The sequence below is a fragment of the Alexandromys fortis genome, unplaced genomic scaffold (assembly GCF_014885135.2).
Source record: "Alexandromys fortis isolate MF-2015 unplaced genomic scaffold, M_Fortis_MF-2015_v1.1 scaffold_83, whole genome shotgun sequence".
Classification (NCBI taxonomy): domain Eukaryota; kingdom Metazoa; phylum Chordata; class Mammalia; order Rodentia; family Cricetidae; genus Alexandromys; species Alexandromys fortis.
This window is the reverse complement of record NW_026068001.1, coordinates 6,552,181-6,576,664: the sequence shown is the minus strand read 5'-3', so window position 1 is coordinate 6,576,664 and position 24,484 is coordinate 6,552,181. Positions and strand designations below refer to the sequence as shown.

Here is a 24,484-nt window from a genome sequence, read left to right as displayed (position 1 = left end):
TGGACACTGGAGCAATAAATGACTCAACCAGCAAGAGTACTTTCTGCTTTTCCAGAGGACTCGGATTCTGTTCCTGGCAATCATATGGCAGCACCCATCTGTCTGTTATTCTAGATCGAGGGAGTTATGGGTACCTCTTTTGGCCTTGAAAAGTACCAAGCATACATACAGACTTAATACTCATACACATAAAATAATTAAAATGAGAACATTTTTAAAAGGATAATGGAAAATATACGAGAACATTTTTAAAAGGATAATGGAAAATATACTCTTAGGAATTTTGCTTTTTTTGTTGTATTTTTGCTTAATAAAAGTAAAAACTGTTAGGTACATGGAAGAATAAAAATCCTCTGCATTAAAACAAACTGAGCTGGGTGTAGTGGTGCACATCATTATTCTCAGCACTTGGGAGGCAGAGGCAGGTAGATCTCTGTGAGTACGGGGTCAACCTGGACTACATAGTAAGTTCTAGGGCAGCCAGAGCCACATAGACCCTATCTGGAGAAAATATACAAACAAAAATCTAAATTCCTTAGTAATAAGTATGCATTGTTAAATATGCATAGAACTATGTTGTGTAATATATAGTAAGTAGATAAAATTTATCTAATCCCTTCCCCCAGCTTAAACCCTTACATATCCCAACCAAAAATTTCTCTTAACATAAATCAGGAGTACATTTTTCCATATTTGTGTTTACTATTATATATGTATTTTTCTCTATATATAAAATCTTATAATTTTGTAACTTGTTTTACTTGTTTGGAATATTTTCAATTGATTCATCTTAAAGGGAACATTTAAAAGAATGTATGCTTCTAGTAGCAGCTTTTAATAATCACATGCAATGAATTATTGTCAAATCAATTTTTCTTTTACTTTTTCTCTTTTTTTGGAGTTTTCCTACTCGCACCTTCTGTAAGGCTTTATTTGTACGTAAATATTGTTTGAATTTGTATCTTGCTTTCTCCATCTATGGTAATTGCAAGTTTTGGGTATAGTAAGCTGGGCTGTCAGATCAATGTTAGGCTATTTATAATGGTTCTTGGTTGTTCTTAATACAGAGACGACATACTGGAAAGTTGCATTGTTACATTTCAGATTTGTCTAGTGGTTGATAAAACATGCAGGCTAGATATTAGGTTGCATAAAAACAATTGTTTATGGAAGAAAAATGCAAAGGACATTTTTAAAATAATGGTGGGTAGTTATTTCTAATAGGTTATTAATGGAATGTTTTTACTAAAAGGGGCAAGAGCAGTTGAGATTGAGTTAAGACAAGCTCTTAGGAGAGATTTCAGTGGTTGGCCAGAAGAAGGTTGACTCTTCTGGGGACAGTGGGTAAATTAATGGTGATGATTGGGAAGACCTATGAAAAGGATAGCTAGATGGTCAGCACTGGAACTAAAGAGAAGGCTGCATCTTTGTTTAAGGGAGAGTCACCTGTGGATTCTGCAGATCCTTTAGAAAAAATTGCTAGATTATGAGGCATAAATCAGTCTTGGCCTCCTGAAGTTTTTGTTCTTTGTGAAGAAGTTCAAAGCATACTTCTAATCTGAATTCTGAAAGCCCTTTCCTGTGAAGTTTAATAGGCCCCTGATGCACAATTGGTATTTTATTATAATAGTTTCTTACATTTTTTAAGTCTTCTTGTAGAGACAACAAATGATACTTAATTGTTAAAAAGAAAATTCAGCCAGCCCCACTGTTGTAGTATTTAGTGTTATTTTAGTTAATACTTAGTATTTTCATAGTAAAATGAATAATTGTAATTAGTAACTGACTATAGTATATTTTATATTTAACACACAACCAGTAAACCTCTATTTTATTTTATAAATTCCTAGGCCTCGATGGGTCGTTCCAGTTTTGCCAAAAGGGGAATTAGAAGTGCTTTTAGAAGCTGCTATTGATCTTAGCAAGAAAGGTATGTCTTGAGTGTCAATGCTTTTCTAAATGTGTGCTACTACATATATTTTCACTTAATTCCTGAAAATTTTATTTTCCTGTTAAAACACAAGCTTACAGATAACGCTCTCATTTGTTTAAAAAGGACAGTCCTCAAGAGTGCTAGACAGAATATGTATTATATGTATTTATATTTCTAAAGAGCAAGTCCATTGTTTAGATTTGCAGTCACTCAAAGATTTATTCCTGTTACAAGAATTCCATAATATACACAAAAGTTTTCACAATTAAGTATTCTGTAGGCAAAGCTACAGAGAAACCCTGTCTCAAAAAACAAACAAAATAGAAGCAGTACATCTTACTTGGTCTCTTGGAGAATAGTAAAGATATGAGTGGGCGCTAAGTACATTGTTTGCAAGCTAATATTTTAAAAATAATTGTGAAATGTCAAATTTAAGACTTTCAGAACAAAATGCTTAAGTCTCTGTTACATGGCACGGACTCATTTGGGGTTTAAGTTATAGTCTCATACTTATTTTCTTTATTTTTTTTTTACTTCATTGATGATTAAACCTAAGATTGTGTATATGTTAGACTAGCTACCCTTGCACTAAGCTATAGCTTCAGCCCTGAGTTACTGTTAATATTATCACTTCTGCATAATTATTTTAGAATTTGATTCGGGAGGCCTCAAAATAGCTGAGCAGTTAGTTATTAATGTTTGCTGCTCTTGCAGAGAGGGGACCCAGGTTTATTTAGTACCTAGCACTCATGATCATTGGCTCATAATCACCTATAATGTCAGCTCCTGGGAATCAGACACCCTCTTCTGGCCCCTTGTAGTACCTGCATGAAACATGGTATACATCAGGCACACACACATAAATTTTTCTTAATAATTTTTAAAAGTTTATTTCTGACTTAAGTTTCCTTTCTGACATGTAGAAACTTTGAAATAACAATAGTGTTATGATAATGCTGTGAACTTTTTTCCAGAAGTACCTTTTAACTGCTAGCCTGTCATTCAGGTTTCCAATTACTTATGTCTTTCATCACATAGTTGAACATTGTGAAATAATTTTTTTTCCTCTCTTTTCTTAGGTCTTGATGTTAAAAGTGAAGCATGTCAGCGATTTTTCCGAGATGGGCTAACAATCTCATTCACAAAAATCCTTACAGATGAAGCAGTGAGTGGCTGGAAGTTTGAGATTCACGTGAGTTTTCCATTTGACTTTTAAAAAGCAGATTATATGGTGATCCTTTTGGTGGGGAGGGCAAGTATGTGTGTATTTGTTTATGATATATTTGGCTGATTGGAGTATAAATGTTTAACTTTTAAAGTAATTTTATAGTAAATTATTTCTGTTAGAGGCAGCATGGGCATTTAAAACTAGCATGAGATTTAGAGCTAAAAATACTTGATTTAATCTTTCTCCCTGGTTCTCCAGTACCTTTTGAACTTGGGCAAATCCCCTCATTTTATTGAAAATCTAATGCAGTCAATTGTAAGATGTAGTTTTATTTTATATATTGTTAAGGAAGGCAAAATTGTCCAAGATGGGTAAAATGTAATGCATGTCTGAGGGACTAGAAAAGTCAGTGTTGTAGAGGTAATGAGAAATGAATTCACTGCAGAAAAGAACAGCAAAGAAACACGCATATTTCAGTTTTGGCACCTAAAACTTCTAAGTGTTTAAGCCATGAGTTACTGTCTAAACAATTCTTTAGTTTGAATTCAATTTACAATTGTCATCCCTTTTAAGTAGATAACTCAGGGGCTATAATAATATCCCTGAATAATGAACAGAAGCAAATGAAAATAGTTTAGTATTTGTTATTTGTAGGATGCAATCATATTTTGTTTAAAGAGTTGTATTTGGACTAATGAAATGCTGTAACTGCTACAGACCTATTACTTGTTTCACTATGGACATAGTCATAAAGCCAATGATGTTTTTGTATTCTGACCATTTTTTCAGTTACAATGATGGGGTAAAAGTCACAATATAACATAATTTCTCAGATTTAGAATATGATTTGTCAGTATATAGTCTTCCATTTGGAGTAACTGATACATTATTTTAGAATTTTAGAATTGTTGCTTCTAGTGTAAGAATTCTAAAGAGGGAAAAAGGGAATTTGTATCTTGTCTGAAGACAGCAGGATCTGGCAAATCATTACTTATTTCATTTTTAAGCAAGTAACTTCTTGAAAGTACACACCATATAAATTATAAAGCAGATTAATTTGGTCATAATACTAGTGGATTAAAAATATTCAAGTAATCAGTATAAAATGGGGAGTTCATTTAATATTAAGAGTAATTAGGATTGCAACTTCTGTTTGAAATTGCAGCGTTTCACATTCTAAATCACCTTTCTCCCATATATAACAGAGATGTATTATTAACAATACTCATCGCCTGGTGGAGCTATGTGTGGCTAAATTGGCCCAAGACTGGTTTCCACTTCTAGAACTTCTTGCCATGGCCTTAAATCCTCATTGCAAATTCCATATCTACAATGGTACACGTCCGTGTGAATCAGTGTCCTCAAGTGCTCAGGTGCCTGAAGATGAACTTTTTGCTCGTTCTCCAGACCCTCGATCACCAAAAGTATGTTGATTTGTTACTTTCAAAATTAAACGTTAAGATTTGTTTTGCATAACTTTAATCTCAATCTCTTGTGAACACAGAAAAAGACTAATTTAATTATACTCTGAAAGGGATTTTGCATTATTGTTTGAATTCTTGATTTTATACCAAAACTGTTTTATTGTATTCTAACTAGTGTTTAGTTTTTCTGTGTAGTAATAGTTTAGATCTGACAACCAAATATGGCTTTGAGACTTTTAATAAAACAGTATATAGCACTAGGAGCCTTTGTGTAGTCATAGTATTTCCGTTTAGTGCTTATGGTCCCCCCCTCCAAGTGTAGTTAATCCCTATTATCTTTTACTCAACTAGAAATAGTCATAATTTGGTTAATAAAAGATATTTGTTTCATTTATAATAGTAATAGAGAAAAATTATGACTGATTAGAAACCTCAGGAGTAGATAATAAAGCCATGATTTTCTTTTAACTCCAGAATAGGAATATGTTATATATGCTTAATAATAAATCACAAAAGTAAAATAATAGAAATTATAAAATGGCTTTCTTTCTGTGCCGATATCGCACCCGCCAACATGGTGAACGTTCCTAAGACCCGCCGTACATTCTGCAAGAAATGTGGCAAGCACCAACCCCACAAAGTGACCCAGTACAAGAAGGGCAAAGATTCTTTGTATGCCCAGGGAAAGCGGCGTTATGACAGGAAACAGAGTGGCTATGGTGGGCAGACTAAGCCTATTTTCCACAAAAAGGCGAAAACTACAAAGAAGATTGTGCTGAGACTGGAATGTGTGGAGCCCAACTGCAGATCTAAGAGGATGCTGGCTATTAAGAGATGCAACCATTTTGAACTGGGTGGTGATAAGAAGAGAAAGGGCCAAGTGATCCAGTTCTAAGCTGACCTTGTTATGAAGACAATAAAATCATGAGCTTTCACTCAAAAAAAAAAAAAAAAAAAAAGAAATTATAAAATGAAAGCAGGAAGATAAAACTTTGAAATTTTACTAAAATATATAGTTAAAAATAAATATCCTATAGCAGTGTAAACAGACTGTACTTTAGATTTTTTTTACTATATACTTTTAAATTTATACTTTTATAATTTTAATTTCCTTTAGTAAGTGCTGCTAATACATAGTTTCTAAATATAGACTTTAAGGAAACTTTTAAGATTCGTTTTTGTTTCATGTGCATGAGTAATTTGCCTGCATGTATGTTTTTACACCATGTACAAACCTGGTGCCCTTCAGAGGCCAGAAGAAAGTAATGAATTCTCTGTAATCCACAATTCCCATGTGGGTGCTGGGAATTGAACCTAATTCATCTGTAAGAGCAGTCAGTGCTTAACGGCTGAGCTACCTACCTGTCTAGTCCCTAGAGAGATACTTTTAAGATTTGGGATTTTTTTCCCCCTTCTCCTAATCAGCCAAGAAATATTGAAAGTCAGAGGAATTTTGTGACTTTCATTGTTAAATCTATAAACTTTTTAAAAATTGATTATCAGGAGGTGGTGGTGCACACCTTTAATTCCAGCACTTGGGATGCAGAGGCAGGTGGATCTCTTGAGTTCCAGTACAGCCGGTGCTGTTACGGAAAACTTTTCTCAACTACCCCCACCCCCCACCCCGCAAAGAGCATGCACATTCTAGGCTATGGAATCATTTAAATTTTTTTCTATGTAAGACTGGTTTGATGTTGCCAGTTCTAGGGTATGTGTTGCCTCCTCCTTACCTCAACCCAAAGGTGTAGTGCACATGCATGCATACCGAACACTTATAAACATAAAATCTTAAAAGAGAAAGAATTAACTATTAAGTATATCAGCTCAGTAGTCTCATTCTAGTTACTGAAGAAATACAAAAAAAATACATAGCAAACATGTACTTTTTTACAAGTAATCACAAAAGAGATCTGGTGAGCTGAATAGAGGTTTGGGGGCTAGAGGTCGCTCAGTGGTTAAAGAGCACTTGTTGCTCTTGTGGAGAATCTGGGTTCAGTTCATAGCATCCACGTGGTGATTCACAATCTCCCTTAAGTTTGACTCCAATGGACCTAATATTCTCCTCTGGCCTCTGGCACCAGACATGCTACATGGTGAAGTATATAAAGGGAAACACTCATACACGTAAAATAAATACTGAGAGTTTAATGACCTAGGATTGGTCATTAAAATAAAAGATAGGAAAATATTGAACTTACTGAAATATGACAGTGTCTAGTCTTAGAGAACTTAAAAATTTCAATTGTTATAATTAGCTTATTGTATTTGTTCCCTTGGTTTCTTGAGATAGGGTTTCTCAGTGTATCCCTGGCTACCCTGGAACTCACACTTTAGGTCAGGTTGGCCTTGAACTCAGCGATTTCCACCTGCCTTTGCCCTGGTACTGGGATTAAAGGTGAGCACCACCATTGCCCAATAAACAGAATCTGTATTCTACATTTGTTGTTGTTGTTGTTGTTTTTGCCTAGTACATTAGTAGAGAAACTATTTTCTACTCCCTCGTTTAGTTTCAAAATACGGCCTTTTAGAGGGTGGCAAGGTGTAAAAGGTTGTCTTGGGTATTTAGCTTTTTGATATATTGAATTTTTCCCCCCAAAACAGGGTTTCTCTGTAGCTTTGGAGCCTGTCCTGGAACTAGCTCTTGTAGACCAGGCTGGCCTCAAAACTCAGAGGTCCGCCTGCCTCTGCCTCACAGTGCTGCGATTAAAGGAGTGCACCACCACTGTTCGGCTGATATATTTCTTTTGTAACCTTTGAGTTTATTTTGAGTTTTTTTAAATGGCAAACTTTATTAATAAGGTTAATAAGATGGGAATTGAATACATTTATGTAAATTAGCTAAAGAACCCAGAAGTTCTAATTAGTAATAACACATACCATGGTATAATTGGGTTTTCCTCCCTCCCTCCCTCCCTCCCTCCCTCCCTCCCTCCCTGCCNCCTCCCTGCCTCCCTGCCTTCCTGCCTTCCTGCCTTCCTGCCTTCCTTCTTTTGTTCCTCCTGCAGTGCAAGCAGTGTATCAAACCTAAGCCTTTGCTCTCAGTAGCCAAGTGTTCAACTCCTGTGGCATGGGCTAGTTTTTAATTGACAGTTCATTTTTAGGCTTCAAGATTATTCTATTTATATGGAAATTTTTAAAAAATATTTATTTATTATGTATACAGCATTCCTTCCATGTTAGTCTGCAGGCCAGAAGAGGGCACCAGACCTCATTACAGATGGTTGTCAGCCACCATATGGTTGCTAGGAATTGAACTCAGGACCTTTGGAAGAACAGTCATTGCTCTTTACCGCTGAGCCATCTCTCCAGCCCCCTTGATATGGAAATTTTAAATGCTTATAACTGTAATAAGAAATTGACTCAGTGAGTGACACACACATGCCATTGATCCCAGCACTCAGGAGTCAGAGGCAGGCAGATCTCTGAGTTCAATGCTTGCCTGGTCTTCAGAGTGAGTTCCAGGACAGCCGGGGCTGTATAGAGAAACCCTGTCTTGGAGTGAGGGGATTTACTTAGAATATTTTATACTAGATTCTTAAATAGCTTTTCCTTCATCTATTACTTGAGTATTTTAACCTCATAAATTATTTTAATATAGGTGTTTTTAGGTACTTAGGAAAGCCACATTCTCTTAGAGTGTGTGATTGCTGAGACAAAACGTGGATTTAATTCCCCAGTAGCAAAACTGATGCATTATGTTTCTGTAATTAAATTCATGCTTGCTGTTTACTCTTCATCACAAGTGGATTACTGTGAATGATTTGACATTAATTGGTTTTAATATATCAGTCAAAATAGTACTTTTTCTTAGAAGCCAAAAAGTAAACTTTCTTACTTTAATTGCAGGGTTGGCTAGTGGATCTCCTCAACAAATTTGGCACATTAAATGGATTCCAGATATTGCACGATCGTTTTATTAATGGATCAGCATTAAATGTTCAGATAATTGCAGCCCTTATTAAGTAAGTTAGATTTTAAAATGAAATGTTCAGTGTTCTTAATAGTTTCTGGTTTTATTTTGGTTCAGTTAAGAAATGGGAGTAATTGGGGCTGGAGAGATGTCTCAGTGGCTAAGTGATTCTTCTTTCAGATGACCTGATACTAATACATGGTTCACAATTGTCTGTGACGTCAACTCCAGGTGATCTGATATCTCTGACCTCTTGAGGGTACTTGTATTCAAATGCACATGTTCATTCTAAATTAAAATATACACATGTGTGCACACAAAAATTTAAAGAGAAATAGTTCAAGTTAAGATTTTTATTACTTGTGAATTGGATGTTTTTAAAAATAATACATGTACTATGAGAATCTACTAAATTTGATTTTAAGAAATTGAGTATTTACTGGAGTTTTCTATTTTATTTCAGACCATTTGGACAGTGCTATGAATTTATCACTCTGAACACAGTGAAAAAATACTTCCTTCCAATAATAGAAATGGTTCCGCAGTTTTTGGAAAACTTAACTGATGAAGAACTGAAGAAAGAAGCAAAGAATGAAGCCAAAAACGATGCTCTTTCAATGATTATTAAATCTTTGAAGAATTTAGCCTCCCGGGTTCCTGGACAAGAAGAAACTGTAAAGAACTTAGAAATATTTAGGTTAAAAATGATACTTAGGTAAGTTTCTTAACTTTGGAAATAATCATGTACATGAATTTTTAGAATCAAATCAAAACTGAATTTCTCCTACAGGTTATTGCAGATTTCTTCTTTCAATGGAAAGATGAATGCACTGAATGAAGTTAACAAGGTAATTTCTAGTGTGTCATACTATACCCATCGGCATGGCAATCCTGAGGAAGAAGAGTGGCTCACAGCAGAGAGGATGGCTGTGAGTTCTTTCACTTTTTTTTTTTCCTTTTTTTAGTATATAAATACATAAATCTAGAATGACTGTTACTTAAATTAGTAATGTTAACGTTCAAATTAAAGTTGTAAATTGAATGTTTTGATTAGTTTATAAGATTGTTAATCTCAAACTTTCTAAAATAGCATAATTATTGGTGGTTGATCTTGTGTTCAATAAATTTCTTGTTAAATATCATTTTATTGCAAGTTTTTCAATAAATTGGGAAGTTGATTAAAAGAGAACGCAAGATACAATATTTGAACGTAATTGAAGCAAGGGGGGGGGCTGTTCATATGACCAATTCCAGTTAATGACTTGAAAACATGAAATACACAGGTAGGTGTGGTGGTGTACAATTGAATCTCATCACTGGGGAGGCAGAGGTAGGAAGATTTGCTACAAGCTTAAGGCTAGTTAGGGCTACATATTGAGACTGTCATATATATATGTATATATGTGTATATATGTACATATATATAAACACAAGAGAATAATATGAGAATGAGAACTACATAAATTACTGTCTTATCCCAATTTTGAGAATTTGTTTTTATAGTGCTTGTCATGTATTTATCAAATATTTAGAAAACTATTTCCCTTATATATTTCATGTATTACAGCTTTAATGAATAAACTGCCATTTAAATTAGAAAACCCATGTTCCTTGGGTACATGTAGACAGTCATGAGACACCTGTAGCAAACCAAAAACTTATCTCCATGGCTCCCTTCTGTTAACAGGGGAAACAATTGAAATGATTTTTAAAAACTATCGAAAGGTTAGAGAGAGAGATCTCAGTGAAGCCTTGAGTTCAGTCGTTAACTGAAAAATAAGGATATTTAGACCTTGTCCCTGGGTGAAGAGGCCAGGTGATAGATGTCTAATTTTGTGTATGCCAAGTGCCTGTCTGCATTGGGAATGTTGTTGGTCCTTGAGCTGTGTGACTGACTCATTCTAGAACATACAGAAAATGGCATTAAGTGCCTAAAAATTTTTGTAGTAGTTGACAATTCACACACACACACACACACACACACACTCGTTGTATTTTAGGAGGAAAAAGACTCCTTTAACAAGTCGGGAATTTTTAAAACTTGTCCTTTAGTAGTAAAAAATCTCCTATTTAGGGCACGTTTTGAGCCCAACTCAGTATTCTCAGGTTGAATACTGTAGAGTCATAAATGTGTGAAATATCTTTTTTTATAATCTTGAGTCTTTATTGCTTTTGAAGTTTGATAAATGACAGTCTAGCTGCAGCCTAGCTTAACACAGTATTATGGATGGGTACAGACAAAGGAAGCATGTAGACTTGATTCAGATTCCAGTGCCAGTATCTGTAAACCTGTTTATTACACTAAGACAGTTATCTCTCACTTGGATAAAAGTCTTTTTTTTGGTTTTTCGAGACAGGGTTTCTCTGTGGCTTTGGAGCCTGTCCTGGAACTAGCTCTGTAGACCAGGTTGGTCTCGAACTCGCAGAGATCCGCCTGCCTCTGCCTCCCGAGTGCTGGGATTAAAGGCGTGCGCCACCATCGCTGGGCTGGATAAAAGTCTTTTTAAAAGTATCTTTTGATCTAAGATTAAAACCATTCTGGGGCAGATTTAGAATTAGTGTAAGGAACTCAAAAATACCAAAGTTGGCCTTATGCTCATTCTACCTAAACCTTAAGTGTTTTATTGCATTTAAATGATATTTTTATGAGTTAAATGCTGTTATTTATAATCTTTTTAATGATTTGAGTATAACTTAATGGAAGATACTCTGATAAATTACTGTCAGGTATGGTAGCTCACAACTTTAATCCCAGCAGTTGGGATGGAGGTAGAGGCAGGAGGATAACACATTCAAGACTAGCCTATGCTGTATATCAGGATTCCATTTCAGGGTTAAACACTATAGAGTTTTTTTAAAGTAATATTCGATGATAATGCCTACTTGCACTCTATTTTGTAAATAAACTTTAGGATTCCTACACATTGTTTACATTATATGAATGGTATTTTCAAAAAGTTTTGTTTTAGTTTTGAAACCTGTTTTTTAAATTACATTTAGGAATGGATACAACAGAACAATATTTTATCTATAGTTTTACGAGATAGTCTTCATCAACCACAGTATGTAGAGAAGCTAGAAAAGATTCTTCGTTTTGTCATCAAAGAAAAAGCTCTGACCTTGCAAGATCTTGATAATATCTGGGCTGCACAGGTAAGGATCTTGAAAACTTTAAGTACCCCAAAATTGTCAGTAATGATTAAAATATGCAACAGTTCATATTTGGTAAAAGTTAATGAGGCAAAAAGTAAAATAATAGGGAAGCTGAGTATGCTTGTGTATATCTGCAATCTCAGCACATGGGAAGTAGAAAATAGGGAGAATCAGGAGTTGAAAACTAGCCTGGGCTACAAAGCAAGATTCTGACCCAGAAGACAAGGGGTAGGAAAACAGATAGCCCAGTCCAATGTGTGTTATTTATGGCATTAAAAATCTTAGTATATTCAATAAACTTTAATTAAAAAGTTGAGGCGGGGGTGGCACACACCTTTAATTCCAACACTCTGGAAGCAGAGGCAGGTGGATCTTTATGAGTTCAAGGCCAGCCTGGTTTACAGAGCAAGTTCCAGGACAGCCAGGGTTACACAGAGTAATCTTATGTGAATAAACAAACAAGTTGATAGAAATTTCCAAAGTACATATTAACTATGTATATGCAGAAATGGAATTGTGACATTTTAGGTCTAAAGAATTTTAAGCATTTTATACATTGATTAAATGGAGATTATGATAAAGTCTTCCTGATGGTCATCAGCAGTCAGTGTATATGTTTCTGTTAGTCACAGTCTAGTGTGCTATGATCTTTGTTTATATTTTTCAATAGGCAGGGAAACATGAAGCCATTGTGAAGAATGTACATGATCTACTGGCCAAATTGGCATGGGATTTTTCTCCTGAACAACTTGATCATCTTTTTGATTGCTTTAAGGTAATTATTAACACAGCAAGGTTGTTAACATTTTAATTTTAAATAGAATTGATTTATTAAAACTACAAGCTGTTTTTAGTCAACAAATAATCAAAATCTCTCATAAGGACATTCTCTGATTTGAAGGACTTTATCTGATGTGAAGGATTTTGCCAGTGTTTTTTGTTAGTTTGTTTGCCTAGAGAACTTGATTTTCATTTTTACAGTAGTGCTAATAGCCCTAATAAGGACTCTCATTCCTTTTCAAAACTCATGTTATCATTTGTATTTTCTTTCCTATTCTGTATTTTGGAATTAGGTTGAAGTAAACTTTAGAAAAGTAGGAAAGGATGATTATGAGAAATGTAAGAGATGACAAGAAAAAGAATAGCAAATACCATGGCATTTTAGGGATATATACTCAGGTAAAGCATAACATAATAGAAATGTAATAGTTTACAGGGTTGTGTGCTAAGATCATTACAGTTATATTCACATTGGTCCTGTTATGTAGTGTTAGCAATCTTCATCAGTTGCTGAGACTCAGTGAATGCTTAATTGGTAAGTGAACTTGTGGATTAATAGTATAAGACATGACAGTGTTCACAAAGGGGGGGGGGCTTATTAGCAATTGACATTAGATCACCAAGTGTTACTACTAAAAATAGTGATTCTGACTGGGAATATTAGCTACAAATGGCTATGTATAGAGGATATATAAGGGATGTCCATTTAATGAAATACTCCATGGCAGTGGGAATAAGCAAACTGGATGAATATCATTGACAGAACATTGAAAAAGGACTAAAACCACCTAATAATCTCTACCTTGAATAAAGTAGCATAAATGTCAAAAATAGTTCTAGATGGCTCCTTGGGTTCTGTTTGCCTTGTGTGGTTTTTAATATAGGTAATAGTTATGTTTATGTCTACACTGGGTCCTCATATACATACTGCCTGCATGTTTGCCTACATGCCAGAAGAGGGCATCAGATCTCATAGATGGTTGTGAGCCACCATGTGGTTGTAGTTCATTTTAGGACCTCTGGAAGAGTAGCTAGCACTTTTAACCTCTGAGCCATCTCTTCAACCGTAGACTGGGTACTCTTTAATGAAACATGTTTACATCTTGTTTTATGTATATCCCATAGTAGGCGAAAAAATTACCCTCTACCCCAGGCATATTACGTTATGTCAGTTACTAGGTACACGACCTAGAAGACCCTTTTAGTTTTTTTTTTTGAGGCAGGGTTTCTCTGTGTATCCTTGGCTGTCCTGTCCTGGAACTCAGTCTGTAAACCAGACTGGCCTCGAACACAGAGATCCACCTGCCCCTGCCTCTTGAGTTCTGGTATTAAAAGCATGTCCCACCACCACAACCTGGCTCTAGAAGTCCATATTTTCAGTAATGTCTGTCGTAAATCTGTGTCTTGAAAATGTCACTGATTTGAAGGGAGCAAAGTATAAAATTGTTTTTGTGGTTTTAAATATCATCTTACACATTTCACACATACAAAGATAAACTTGCTGTATATATATTTTTCCATCTTTTGAACTATGTTAGACAGCTGAGGAAATAATGTCATCAGTTATTGTTAATGCCCTAAAGTTAATAGTCATTCATCCTTAATGTTGAAATGACTCCTGAAATGGTGGTGATACATAACCAGTGACATATTTATACAAAGGAAAGAAATAGAACAATTGTTATTACATCCCCTGGGACTTCTTCCTCCCAGAATAATCTTTAGATGATTCCTTAATGATTTGTTCCTTTTTGGATTAATAAATGCTTATCAAGAACTTGGTAAATAACAAGCACTTTTGTTTTGAGTTGGGTATCTCACTGTTTATCCCTGGCTGGCTTGGAACTCAGTAGGTAGACCATGATGTTCCCAAATTCAAATTTACTATTACACAAACCCTAAGAAAGAAGAGAAAACCAAATATGAATTTTCATGTCATTTAAATGTCTTTCTAGGCCAGTTGGACAAATGCAAGTAAAAAACAACGTGAAAAGCTCCTTGAGCTGATTCGTCGTCTTGCAGAAGATGATAAAGATGGTGTGATGGCTCATAAAGTGTTGAACCTTCTGTGGAATCTAGCCCACAGTGATGATGTTCCTGTAGATATCATGGACCTGGCTCTCAGTGCTCATATCAAAATACTAGATTATAGCTGCTCCCAGGTAAGGGGGTGCTGCTTGGCTTGGTTTTGTGACTTTTCTGCTCCTTCAGTGTTAGAATGTCTTAAATACGTGATAATTTTAGGTTATTCTGGTATTATCTTTTAAATGGTTCATTTAAGACTGACTGCCTTTTATTTATTTAATGCAAAATGTTACGTTTTGCAGAGTTTTCATTCATTCTTGCTTAGTAATTACAAATGGCTTACAAATAAACACTTGGGAAGATTTCCCAACTTTTCTATATTTGCTTGCAAGGTTGGAGTTTCCATCACTGGGTCACCTAAGTGGTTTTGAAAGAATGTGTACAGGTTCGTTTTACAGTGCATTTCAAGTTTGTAATCCTGTTTAAATAGACAAAAATAAGAAGGATTAACAAACTCCTACTTGGAAACCAAAAGAAGACAGAAGTGCAGTTGAGACAGAACCTATAAGAAACATGAAATCAATTGGTCAAACTATAGATGACTGTCAACAAAAATAATATGGGCCCTCAAGGCTTTTCTGTTTATGCTAGATTATGTTAAAATAATCTGTGAAAGTCTGCCTTTCTTAATTTTTCTGTAATAATATTTTATGAATCATATGAATCTCTTTGGGAAAAACTACAAGCAATAGGTCATTTACTAATAATGTTGTTAAATATATGGTAAAGGGCCAGGTGGTGGTGGCGCACGCCTTTAATCCCAGCACTCGGGAGGCAGAGGCAGGTGGATCTCTGTGAGTTCGAGGCCAGCCTGGTCTACAAGAGCTAGTTCCGGGACCGGCACCAAAGCTACAGAGAAACCCTGTCTTAAAAAAAAATATATGGTAAAGTAATATTAGTTTCAAATAGATCCTAGACTATTAAAGCTGGGTTGGGGACTTTGGAGATGAAATGTTTTTATTTGCTCATAAAAGATTTCATCAGGGTGTTACATGATTCTATGATGAGATAAAACCTCTTAATTTAATACATTAAAACTCAAACCTGACAAGTTTTAAACAATACTGAATGTACATAGTTATTTTGGTCTTTTACTTTTTAGAGTTTGGTAATAAATGTGAAGTTAAGACAAACTGAGAACACTTTTTTTTTACTTACAATTATAGAAAGTTAAAGTATTTATCATGTTTATCTTATAAGAAAAACTGATTTTCTAATTCCATGGATAATTGAAATTTAGCTCAATTTCACTGTGATGTACATTTATCTATAAATACTCCAACTTAGAGTTCTCCTGAGTATTGATATATATAAAATATTGAAATTGTTTAAGGATCGGGACACACAAAAGATTCAGTGGATAGATCGCTTTATAGAAGAACTTCGCACAAATGACAAATGGGTCATTCCTGCACTGAAACAAATTAGAGAGATTTGTAGTTTGTTTGGTGAAGCACCTCAAAATTTGAGGTAAGACTTTTAAAACTAAACAGTATGAATATTTTTATTTTTATGTTTTGTTAATAAATTTTACTTGGTAAAAGCAAATTTTTTAAAGAAAATTAATGGGGACTGGAGAGATGGCTCAGTGGTTAAGAACTCTGAATGCTCTTCCATAGGTCCTGAGTTCAATTCCCAGCAACCACATGGTGAATCACAACCATCTGTAGTGGGATCTGATGCCCTCTTCTCAAATAAAGATGTACACGCAAATAGAGTACCCATATACATAAATAAATCTTTTTAAAAAATTAATGGAGTGACAGGAAACTGAGAGAAGGCCTCATTTGGAAAAAAAAAAAAACCTTTGTCATTCCTACCTCCTTTGTTTCATTGATGAGGAAAGTGATCAGAAATGAGGTGATACTGCTATTTCAGGCTGGTCACATGATAGTTTTCAAAAAAAAGTTTATTAATTTTTAAAGTTGATTTAGAATATTGAATTACAGAGAAATTTAAATGATAGTAGATGACATGATAAAGCACTGAACTTTTTAATATCATTCTTTAAATTATACTCTCTTAGGCCAGGCATGGTGCCCAACCATTCAGGAAACAGAGTTCGATAGATTTCTGTGGGTCAAGGCCAGGGTGGTTTATACAGTTCCAGGCCAGCCAGGATGAAATAGTGAAACTTTATTTCAAATAAACGAAATTAGGAACTAGAGAGATGGTACAGAGGTTAAGAGCACTGGTTACTCTTTCAGAGAACTCAACTTCAGCTCAAGACCATCTGTAACTCCATTTCAGGGAATTCCATGCCCACTTCTTGCCTCAGTAGGGACTGCACATACATGCTGCCCAGATATAAATGTAGGCAAACACTCATACACATGTAATGAAAATAAATACTTTTAAAAGAAGAAACAAAGTAGGTTAGTGAGCTAAATATCTGATTCCAAAATCTGCTCAATGAAATGAGTTGCTCTCTTCCTTCTTTCTGGGAACAGAGGTGGAGTAGTTGACATAGAAATAAAGAACTGAGTATAGTGGCACCAATATTCATAAATCAAATGTGAACAATACAGTCATTTAATCTTGGGAGCATTCTCTAAATAATCGCTTTCTCTGTGTAATAGATACAAATTGGCTGGGGGGGTTATGTTTGTTAGTCTATTTTGAGTGTGTTTGGCCCAGTGTACATAACACCACTTGACCTTTATCAAATCTATTGCTTCCAGGTAAACATTGTATTCAGTTACTCTCCCAGAAATTAATGACTTTATCTATACTAGAATAGTAGTAGCTATAAAAATTGACTAGCTTCAGAGAATGTGACAAAAGAAATTGGAAAGTACTTATCTTTCTGGTGACAAGAACAACTTAGTGACAAACCCCAAATGTTCCCAGTGTATAACTTTACATAGCTAATACTTTTTTTTTTTTACTTTTTTTTATTTTGGTGGGTATAGGGAATGGGGATTGATGTTACACTGTGTGGCAGTTGAAGTACAATCTTTAAGGGGGTCAGTTCTCACCTTATACAGTGAGAATAATGAGGATTAGACTCAGGATTTCAAACTGGGTGTCAAGTAACTTTTCCTCCTTAGCCATCTCTCTAACCTCTAAAAAAAAATTATAAAAACATTATTAACTAGCAATTACAATGCTATAGTTATACAAAAAAGTTTAGATTTTTGTAATTTTTAAATAACCCTGTGTCCTAACAAAAATGCTTTGCTACTATCATATTATGAGAGTAGATATAGTCATTGAAAAAGGCTCCTTTTGAAGTATAGAGAATCTGATGCCTGAATTTCAAGTAATCAATATATTTCTGGTTTTGATACATAAATTTCTTTTAAATTGCCTAATATTGTCATTGAAGGAACTAAATGAGCAAAACAGGCTTTTGAATTTTTTAATTGGTAGCTTAGAATTTAGTTGTAAGAAACTCTTGATTGCAACAGAATTTAATTGCCTAATTATATTGTTAAGTTCTTCTCGTTTCAGTCAAACTCAGCGAAGTTCCCATGTATTTTATCGTCATGACTTAATCAATCAACTTCAGCACAATCATGCCCTAGTTACTTTGGTAGCAGAAAACCTTGCAACTTACATGGAAAGCATGAGACTGTATGCCAGAGGTATGTATTTATTGTAAGATAACTGAATGATGGGAAGTAACAGTAATTGTTTTTCATTAATTACCTTAGGAATAGCACTTAATATTAAAAACCTCAAGATAGTTTATGAATTCTTATTGTGATGTGAGATACACATTGACTCCCAGATCTTATATAATCTTAAACATCAGTCTAGGGTTGAAAGCTTTTTATCCAGTATTTGCCTTCCCCGGTTAAATATAGTTTCTTTTTTCTCTCTACTTGGAGCTGCTAAGAATCTTAGGACCTTTTGGATATGTATGTACCTGTTTTGTTTTTTTACTACACCACCATCACCTTTTAAGAAAACGTTTTCTGTAAGCTTTTTTTCCTGTAAGCCTTATGTGAACATTTCATCTTCTAAAAACACAGCTGTGTCAGAACTTTTCACTAGTGTGCTTCTTGGTACACAGTCTCGATCTTATGCCAAATTTATAGTTCAGCACTCCCAAAAGAAATCAGAACCATGTCATAGGTTCTGATTTGTTCCCATAGCCATAGAGAACTTTATATAGTATCTGTAGCATAAATTCTATTTGGTATTATTAGTAAAAACACAGAGTCAGGTATAGAGGTTAATGCTGAAGATCAGAGAAGCAGAGCTGCCAGTCCCTAGAGAGTTCTACCAATGCTTAGACCAAAAGGGCGATCCTGTGTTCAGACTGCATGCCTTCTCAGACTGCAGTGAGCTCCTGTCTCCTCCCACCTTATATTCCCCTCTGCCCAGCCATATCACTCCTGTGTCCAGCTCCTTAGTACTAGGATTAAAGGCGTGTGATCATACCTTTGTGTGAGCTGTTTCTCTTTGATACTGGATCAATTTTTTGTATCCCAGGGTGGTCTCTGTCTTACTTGTTCTGGGTCAGGTGTGTGCCACCACTACCTGGCCTCTAGTAGCTTAGCTTTGCACTTTATCAGACAAGCTTCATTTGTTAAACCGCAAACAAAATATCACTACAAGTATCAGCACTATAGTCTGAATTAGGCATGGTTCCTCTATATACCATTCATTTGAAACTTTATAGGACCTATAGTGATGTATATTAAAAATGAGGCTTTTGTAACACTATTTCAGTGGAATGGACTTAGCACTGAATGAAATTCATGGTGCTTATAAACCACCAAACTTTTTTTAACAATAAAAATTCAGAGCTGTGCAGTTATGGTGCATACCTTTAATCTCAACACTCAGGAAGCAGAGACAGGTGGATCTCTGAGTTCGAGGACAGCCTGATCTACAAAAAAATAGCTCCAGGACAGGCACCAAAACTACACAGAGGAACCCTGTCTTAAAAAAAAAAAAAAAATTAGATTTTGGTAACCCTGCTCTTAAATTTCTCCCTTTTGGGCTAGGAAACAGTTAAAGAATCAGGCTACTGAGTACACTAAATGGTGATCTTTGATCATTTTAGTCTTAAGGTCCTTCTCATCACCACATTGAAAGCCACATAGGTATACAGCCATATAGCCTAAATGTCTAAATGTTCTATACCAAAGAAAGCCAAAATCAGTGAGAAATAAGGTCATAAGCACTATACACAGACATTCAAATGTTGGGATTTAATTAATCAGAGTTTTTATATGATCTCTTTGGTGATTTAGAGCCATTGTAATTATCAACACAGTCTTTGCTCCAGGGTAAGAGTCATACAGGTTATGTGTGGTTTACTGCTGATTTTTATGTACTTGCATTTCATTGTCAGAGGTTGGGGAGTCTGCTTTTGGATATTTAGGTGGTACATGTGTAGTTTAGTTTCTATTCCAATTGAGTCAAATTCTATATGAATTATTGCCTCAGTTTCATAATCATAAGAATGCTTGAATTCAAGTTTTTTCTAATATTGTTGTCTATTTCTGAGTGTGAATACTTGTCAGTTTGCTTACATATTATCCGAATCTGAAATAATGACCTAAACATGGTATCTGTTAGGACCTTGAATAAATTATTTATGCTAAAGCAATATCTGGCACATAGTAAGGACTGGCTTTTTTCCCCTCTAAATTCATTGACATCATTCACCTTCTCTTTGTCCTAATCAGTCTTCGTACCATTTCTTCTTCTAACTCACAGCAGTGTTCTAGTGAACACTAGTCTGTAGATAGATATTTCAGTATGGGCAAGAGGTAGTTTTTTTGTTTGTTTTGAGACAGGGCTTCACTGTACCTTTGGAGAGGTAGTTTTTAAAGCTACTAAAATCCTGTTGAACTTACATTAAGTTACTCCTGTGATAGTACCTGCCAATATTTTTGAATTTGCCACTGTGCAGTAAATTAGAGAATTTGCTTGTGCATAATGAAGGTATCGTTTTTGACTCTCATTATAGATAAGATGTTCAGCAGGCTAATGTCAGGCTTCTACAGTTCACTAATACTCTGAATTACAGGTAACCATTGTATCAGCATTAAGTATATTTAGGTGGGGTTTTCTGTCCTGCCAGCCTCTTCCCAAATAACCACATAGAGACTTAATAATTATAAATACTTGGCTGATAGCTTAGGCTTGTTACTAACTAGCTCTTACAACTTAAACTAACCCATATTTCTTATATATGCTCTACTGTAGTAATAAGAGCGGCGGGGCTGTGTTCCTGGCACCTGGCCACCCGCGCGGCTAGCTTTACCCAAAATAATTACACGGAAACTGTATTCTTTTAAACACTGCCTGGCCCGGCTAGTTCCAGTTTCTTATTGGCTAGCTCTTACATATCGATCTAACCCATTTCTAATAATCTGTGTAGCTCCACGAGCTGGCTTACCAGGAAAGATCTTAACCTGCGTCTGTCTGGAGTGGGAGAATCATGGCGACTCCTCGACTAAGCTTCTTTCTCCCAGCATTTTGTTCTGTTTACTCCACCCACCTAAGGGTTGGCCCAGCCTCGCCGCTCCTATCGCTACACTCTACCATGTGGTACCTTCTTCAAGCATGTGTCTCCTGGCAACTCTGCTCTCCTTCCCCACACTCTTTTTGTCCACAAGTCCCACCTAATCACTATCTGTTCAACTGTTGGCCATTCACCATTTAATAGACCAATGAGAGCAACAAATATTTACAGTATACAAAAAGATTGTTCCACAGCAAGTACATGTTCTGTTCATGTTTCATCACCAAAAGCTTCTTCAGCTTGGGGATGAGCTGGCATATCCTTAGTCAAATGATCAGCAGATTCTACCTTCTGCTTTTGGGTGTCTGTCTCTCCTTGCCCTCCTCACACAGGGTCTTGCTATGTAGCTTTAGCTGTCCTGGAATCTGCCTCCTTCTGTCCGTCTCCTGAGTGCTGGGACTAAAAGTATGCACCACTATGCCCAGCTCCACCTTCTATGTTAGCATTTTTCAATAAAGGAAGATAGACTTACTAAAAATTGTTGCCAATATCTGTTTATGTTGTAACTACATCCTAGTGCTGTTACATGCTGGTGCTTGCCAGTCTTCTTGAAGTTTTTCTGTGCATACAGCAAAGTGTAAACCTGTCAGTTACCACTGAAGCTTTAATTGGTAATTTAATTGGAACTTTTAATTGGTATCCTATATGGTAGGATAGTTAATGTACTGACCTGAACACTTAATGGAAATGTGATTTACATAATTTACCGTCATTTTTCCATGCTTATCATCAGCCGCGAAGTACTAAGTCTATGTGTTTTCTTCCTGGCTTCAAAGAAAATTTAAAAAGAATATTTTTGTCAGCATTTTTACCTGCCCGGAGAAATAGAGATGTTTTCAGGCCTGGAACAAGGACATGTTACTGGAAAAAGTATGAAAGTGACTAATAAATTGTGTTTATGTTCAAAAGATGAAGGATTTGGCTTTTATTGGTCAAAACAATCAAAATAATGAAAATAACTACCTATTGAATAAATAAAATATGATTATACTCATAAAGGAAAATACTAAACATTGGGTGAAAAGAAAGTAAGGAGTTGTAGGATTTAACTTCTGGAGTTGAATAAATAAAAGACTCAGTGGACTTTATCAAAATAAGCATTTACCTTGATAAAAATACAAAAGTTAAAGTGCCTAGAAGCTGTTGTAAGGTGTTTTAACAAATAAGATCCAAATCTCAGAAACAAGCATTTGAGCTCTAGCTAGGACCTCAAGAACTGTATTGAATAGATATGGACAGAGTAGACAACCTTGTCTTGTTCCTGATTTCAGTGGAATCACTGGGAGTTTCCATTTAGTTTGATGTTGGCTGTTGGGCTTGCTGTATATTGCCTTTATTATGTTTAGGTATGTCCCTTGTATCCCTGCTCTCTACAAGACCTTTATCATGAAGGTATGTTGTATTTTGTCAAGCTTTTTCAGCATCTAATGAGATGACCATGTGGTTTTTACTTTTCAATTTGTTTATATGGTAGATTACGTTGACAGATTTTTGTATGTTGAACCATCCCTGCATCTGTGGGATGAAGCCGACCTGATCATGGTGGATGATGGTTCTGATGTGTTCTTAAATTCGATTTGCCAGTATTTTATTTAGTATTTTTGCATCAATGTTCATGAGTGAGATTGGTCTGTAATTCTTTCCTAGTAATGTTTTTCTGTGGTTTGGGTATCAGGCTAAATTGTAGCCTCATAAAAAGAGTTTGGCAATGTTCCTTCTGTTTCTATTGTGTGGAATAATTTGAGGAGTATTGGTATTAGTTCTTTGAAAATCTTGTAGAATTCTGAACTGAAACCATCTGGTCCTAGGCTTTATTTGGCTGGGAGGCTTGTGATGACTGTTTCTATTTCTTCACTGCTGACCTTTTTATCCTTAGTCCTTTGCTACAGAAGCCCTCTTACAGGCAGAGTAGCTTAAAGGACTCTTTATTACCCTGTCTACTTAGTGCCTATTTAAGGTGAAACATAACTCAAAATAGGGCCTTAGTTACCCTCACCATAGCTGACTCCAGTACTCCATACCAGGGGACATTAGTGGCCCTATTTTCACCCACCCCAACACCTAATGATTCTCCAAGGGATATCGTTCTTGGAGAAGTGGCTGCTGTTTTCCCTGAGTCCTAGCTGGTGTCAGACATTCTACCCAAAGGGAAGAGAGAAGAAGCCATAGGGAACAGAGTTCTACAGTTGGAGATGAGTGAAAAATAACTACAAGGATGGTTGTAGCTCCCTTTTACTGTTGTCACCAAGTGAAACAGTCCAGCAAACAGGCAAAATGAGCCCTTTTGTGATCCCAGTCTCACTGAGGGCTCAGAAATGGTGTGTGAGTGCATTTCACACTGTACCACTCAAAGCTGGATACAGAACAGACTGAAAGTTTTCCCAGGTAAGCTATAGATGGCTAATACGAACTTTAAAAGATATTCAGTATCATTAAAGAAATTTGAATCAGAAGCACGGTAAGAGTACATCCTACTAGGCTCATAGGATAACACTTGGTATTGCTGAGACTTCAGAAATTGGAGCTTCATTCTTTGTGGGCTCGTAAATTTTACTAATTAGACTGGCAGTTGCACAGAATATTAAACAATTTACCATAGTATGGCCCATACTCAAGTAAAATGGAAACAAATGTAAAAACTTAAATGTGAATGTTCATAGCAAACTTTGTAATAGCCAAAAATATATAAATAGTTCAAACGTCTTAGTTGATTACATACCTAATAAAAGGTGATATGTCCATACAGTATTATCCAAAATATTACTCAGCGTATCAAAAGAGTAGCATGCTACAACACATGAATCTTGAAAACATGCTAATTGGTGGGAATGCACCCAGAAAAGACTATATGAAAGGCCTTAGGGTTGGGTATGGGGAGAAAATGGAGATACGTGTAGTATTTGAGGTGAAAAGTGTAGTAAAACTCTCCTAAAAATCTAAAAATTTTAAAGTTGGTAGGTTGCTTATGATGGTAGTATATTTTGTTTGTCTTTTTAACAGGAGGACTTGTTTTAGATGTTTTTTTTATTTTATATGCATGAGTGTTTTGCCTGCATGTATGTATGCAGTATATACATGTCTGGTGTCTGCAGAGGTCAGAAGAGTGCATCAGATCTTTCTGGATCTGGAGTTACAGTTTTGTTGAAATAGGAGCGGCGGGGCTGCGTCCCCGGCACCCGGCCGCCCACATGGCTAGCTTATGCCCGAAATAATTACACGGAAACTGTATTCTTTCAAACACTGCCTGGCCTGGTTCCAGTTTCTTATTGGCTAGCTCTTACATATTGTTCTAACCCATTTCTAATATTCTGTGTAGCCCATGAGCTGGCTTACCAGAGAGGATCTTAACCTGCGTCTGTCTGGAGTGGGAGAACCATGGCGACCCCTCAACTCAGCTTCTTTCTCCCAGAATTCTCCTCTGTTTTCTCCACCCACCTAAGGGGCCTAGACAGTTTCTTTATTAATAAGAAATCACTCCCACATCACAGTTTGAGCCACCATGTGCTATGCTGGCAATTGAACCCTACTTCTACAAGAGCAACAA

General features: G+C 35.8%; 2 protein-coding genes across 7 annotated transcripts in view; both read left to right on the top strand.

Annotated features, from left to right (window-relative positions):
* The window catches only part of Usp9x (ubiquitin specific peptidase 9 X-linked), a 134,031-nt gene that overhangs the window by 56,209 nt on the left and 53,338 nt on the right, over positions 1 to 24,484 (top strand). For 4 of the 6 annotated variants that reach the window (XM_050160766.1, XM_050160765.1, XM_050160768.1 and 1 more), the window contains 11 exons: positions 1,851 to 1,930; positions 3,013 to 3,125; positions 4,307 to 4,525; positions 8,372 to 8,487; positions 8,899 to 9,150; positions 9,226 to 9,364; positions 11,436 to 11,588; positions 12,259 to 12,363; positions 14,324 to 14,530; positions 15,787 to 15,923; positions 17,892 to 18,040. In XM_050160766.1, the coding sequence (XP_050016723.1) occupies positions 1,851 to 1,930; positions 3,013 to 3,125; positions 4,307 to 4,525; positions 8,372 to 8,487; positions 8,899 to 9,150; positions 9,226 to 9,364; positions 11,436 to 11,588; positions 12,259 to 12,363; positions 14,324 to 14,530; positions 15,787 to 15,923; positions 17,892 to 18,040 (1,670 nt within the window). The remainder of the gene's footprint in view (positions 1 to 1,850; positions 1,931 to 3,012; positions 3,126 to 4,306; positions 4,526 to 8,371; positions 8,488 to 8,898; positions 9,151 to 9,225; positions 9,365 to 11,435; positions 11,589 to 12,258; positions 12,364 to 14,323; positions 14,531 to 15,786; positions 15,924 to 17,891; positions 18,041 to 24,484) is intronic. The other 2 variants (XM_050160769.1, XM_050160767.1) reach the window with 1 other exon arrangement.
* Positions 5,030 to 5,435, top strand: LOC126512810 (60S ribosomal protein L36a-like). The gene has a single exon (XM_050160770.1). The coding sequence runs from the start codon at positions 5,100 to 5,102 to the stop codon at positions 5,418 to 5,420; it is 321 nt and encodes a 106-aa protein (XP_050016727.1). The 5' UTR covers positions 5,030 to 5,099; the 3' UTR covers positions 5,421 to 5,435.

Bases quoted from the DNA above. Each gene is read 5' to 3' on its own strand.
- LOC126512810 (XM_050160770.1), top strand. From the start codon at position 5,100: ATGGTGAACGTTCCTAAGACCCGCCGTACATTCTGCAAGAAATGTGGC.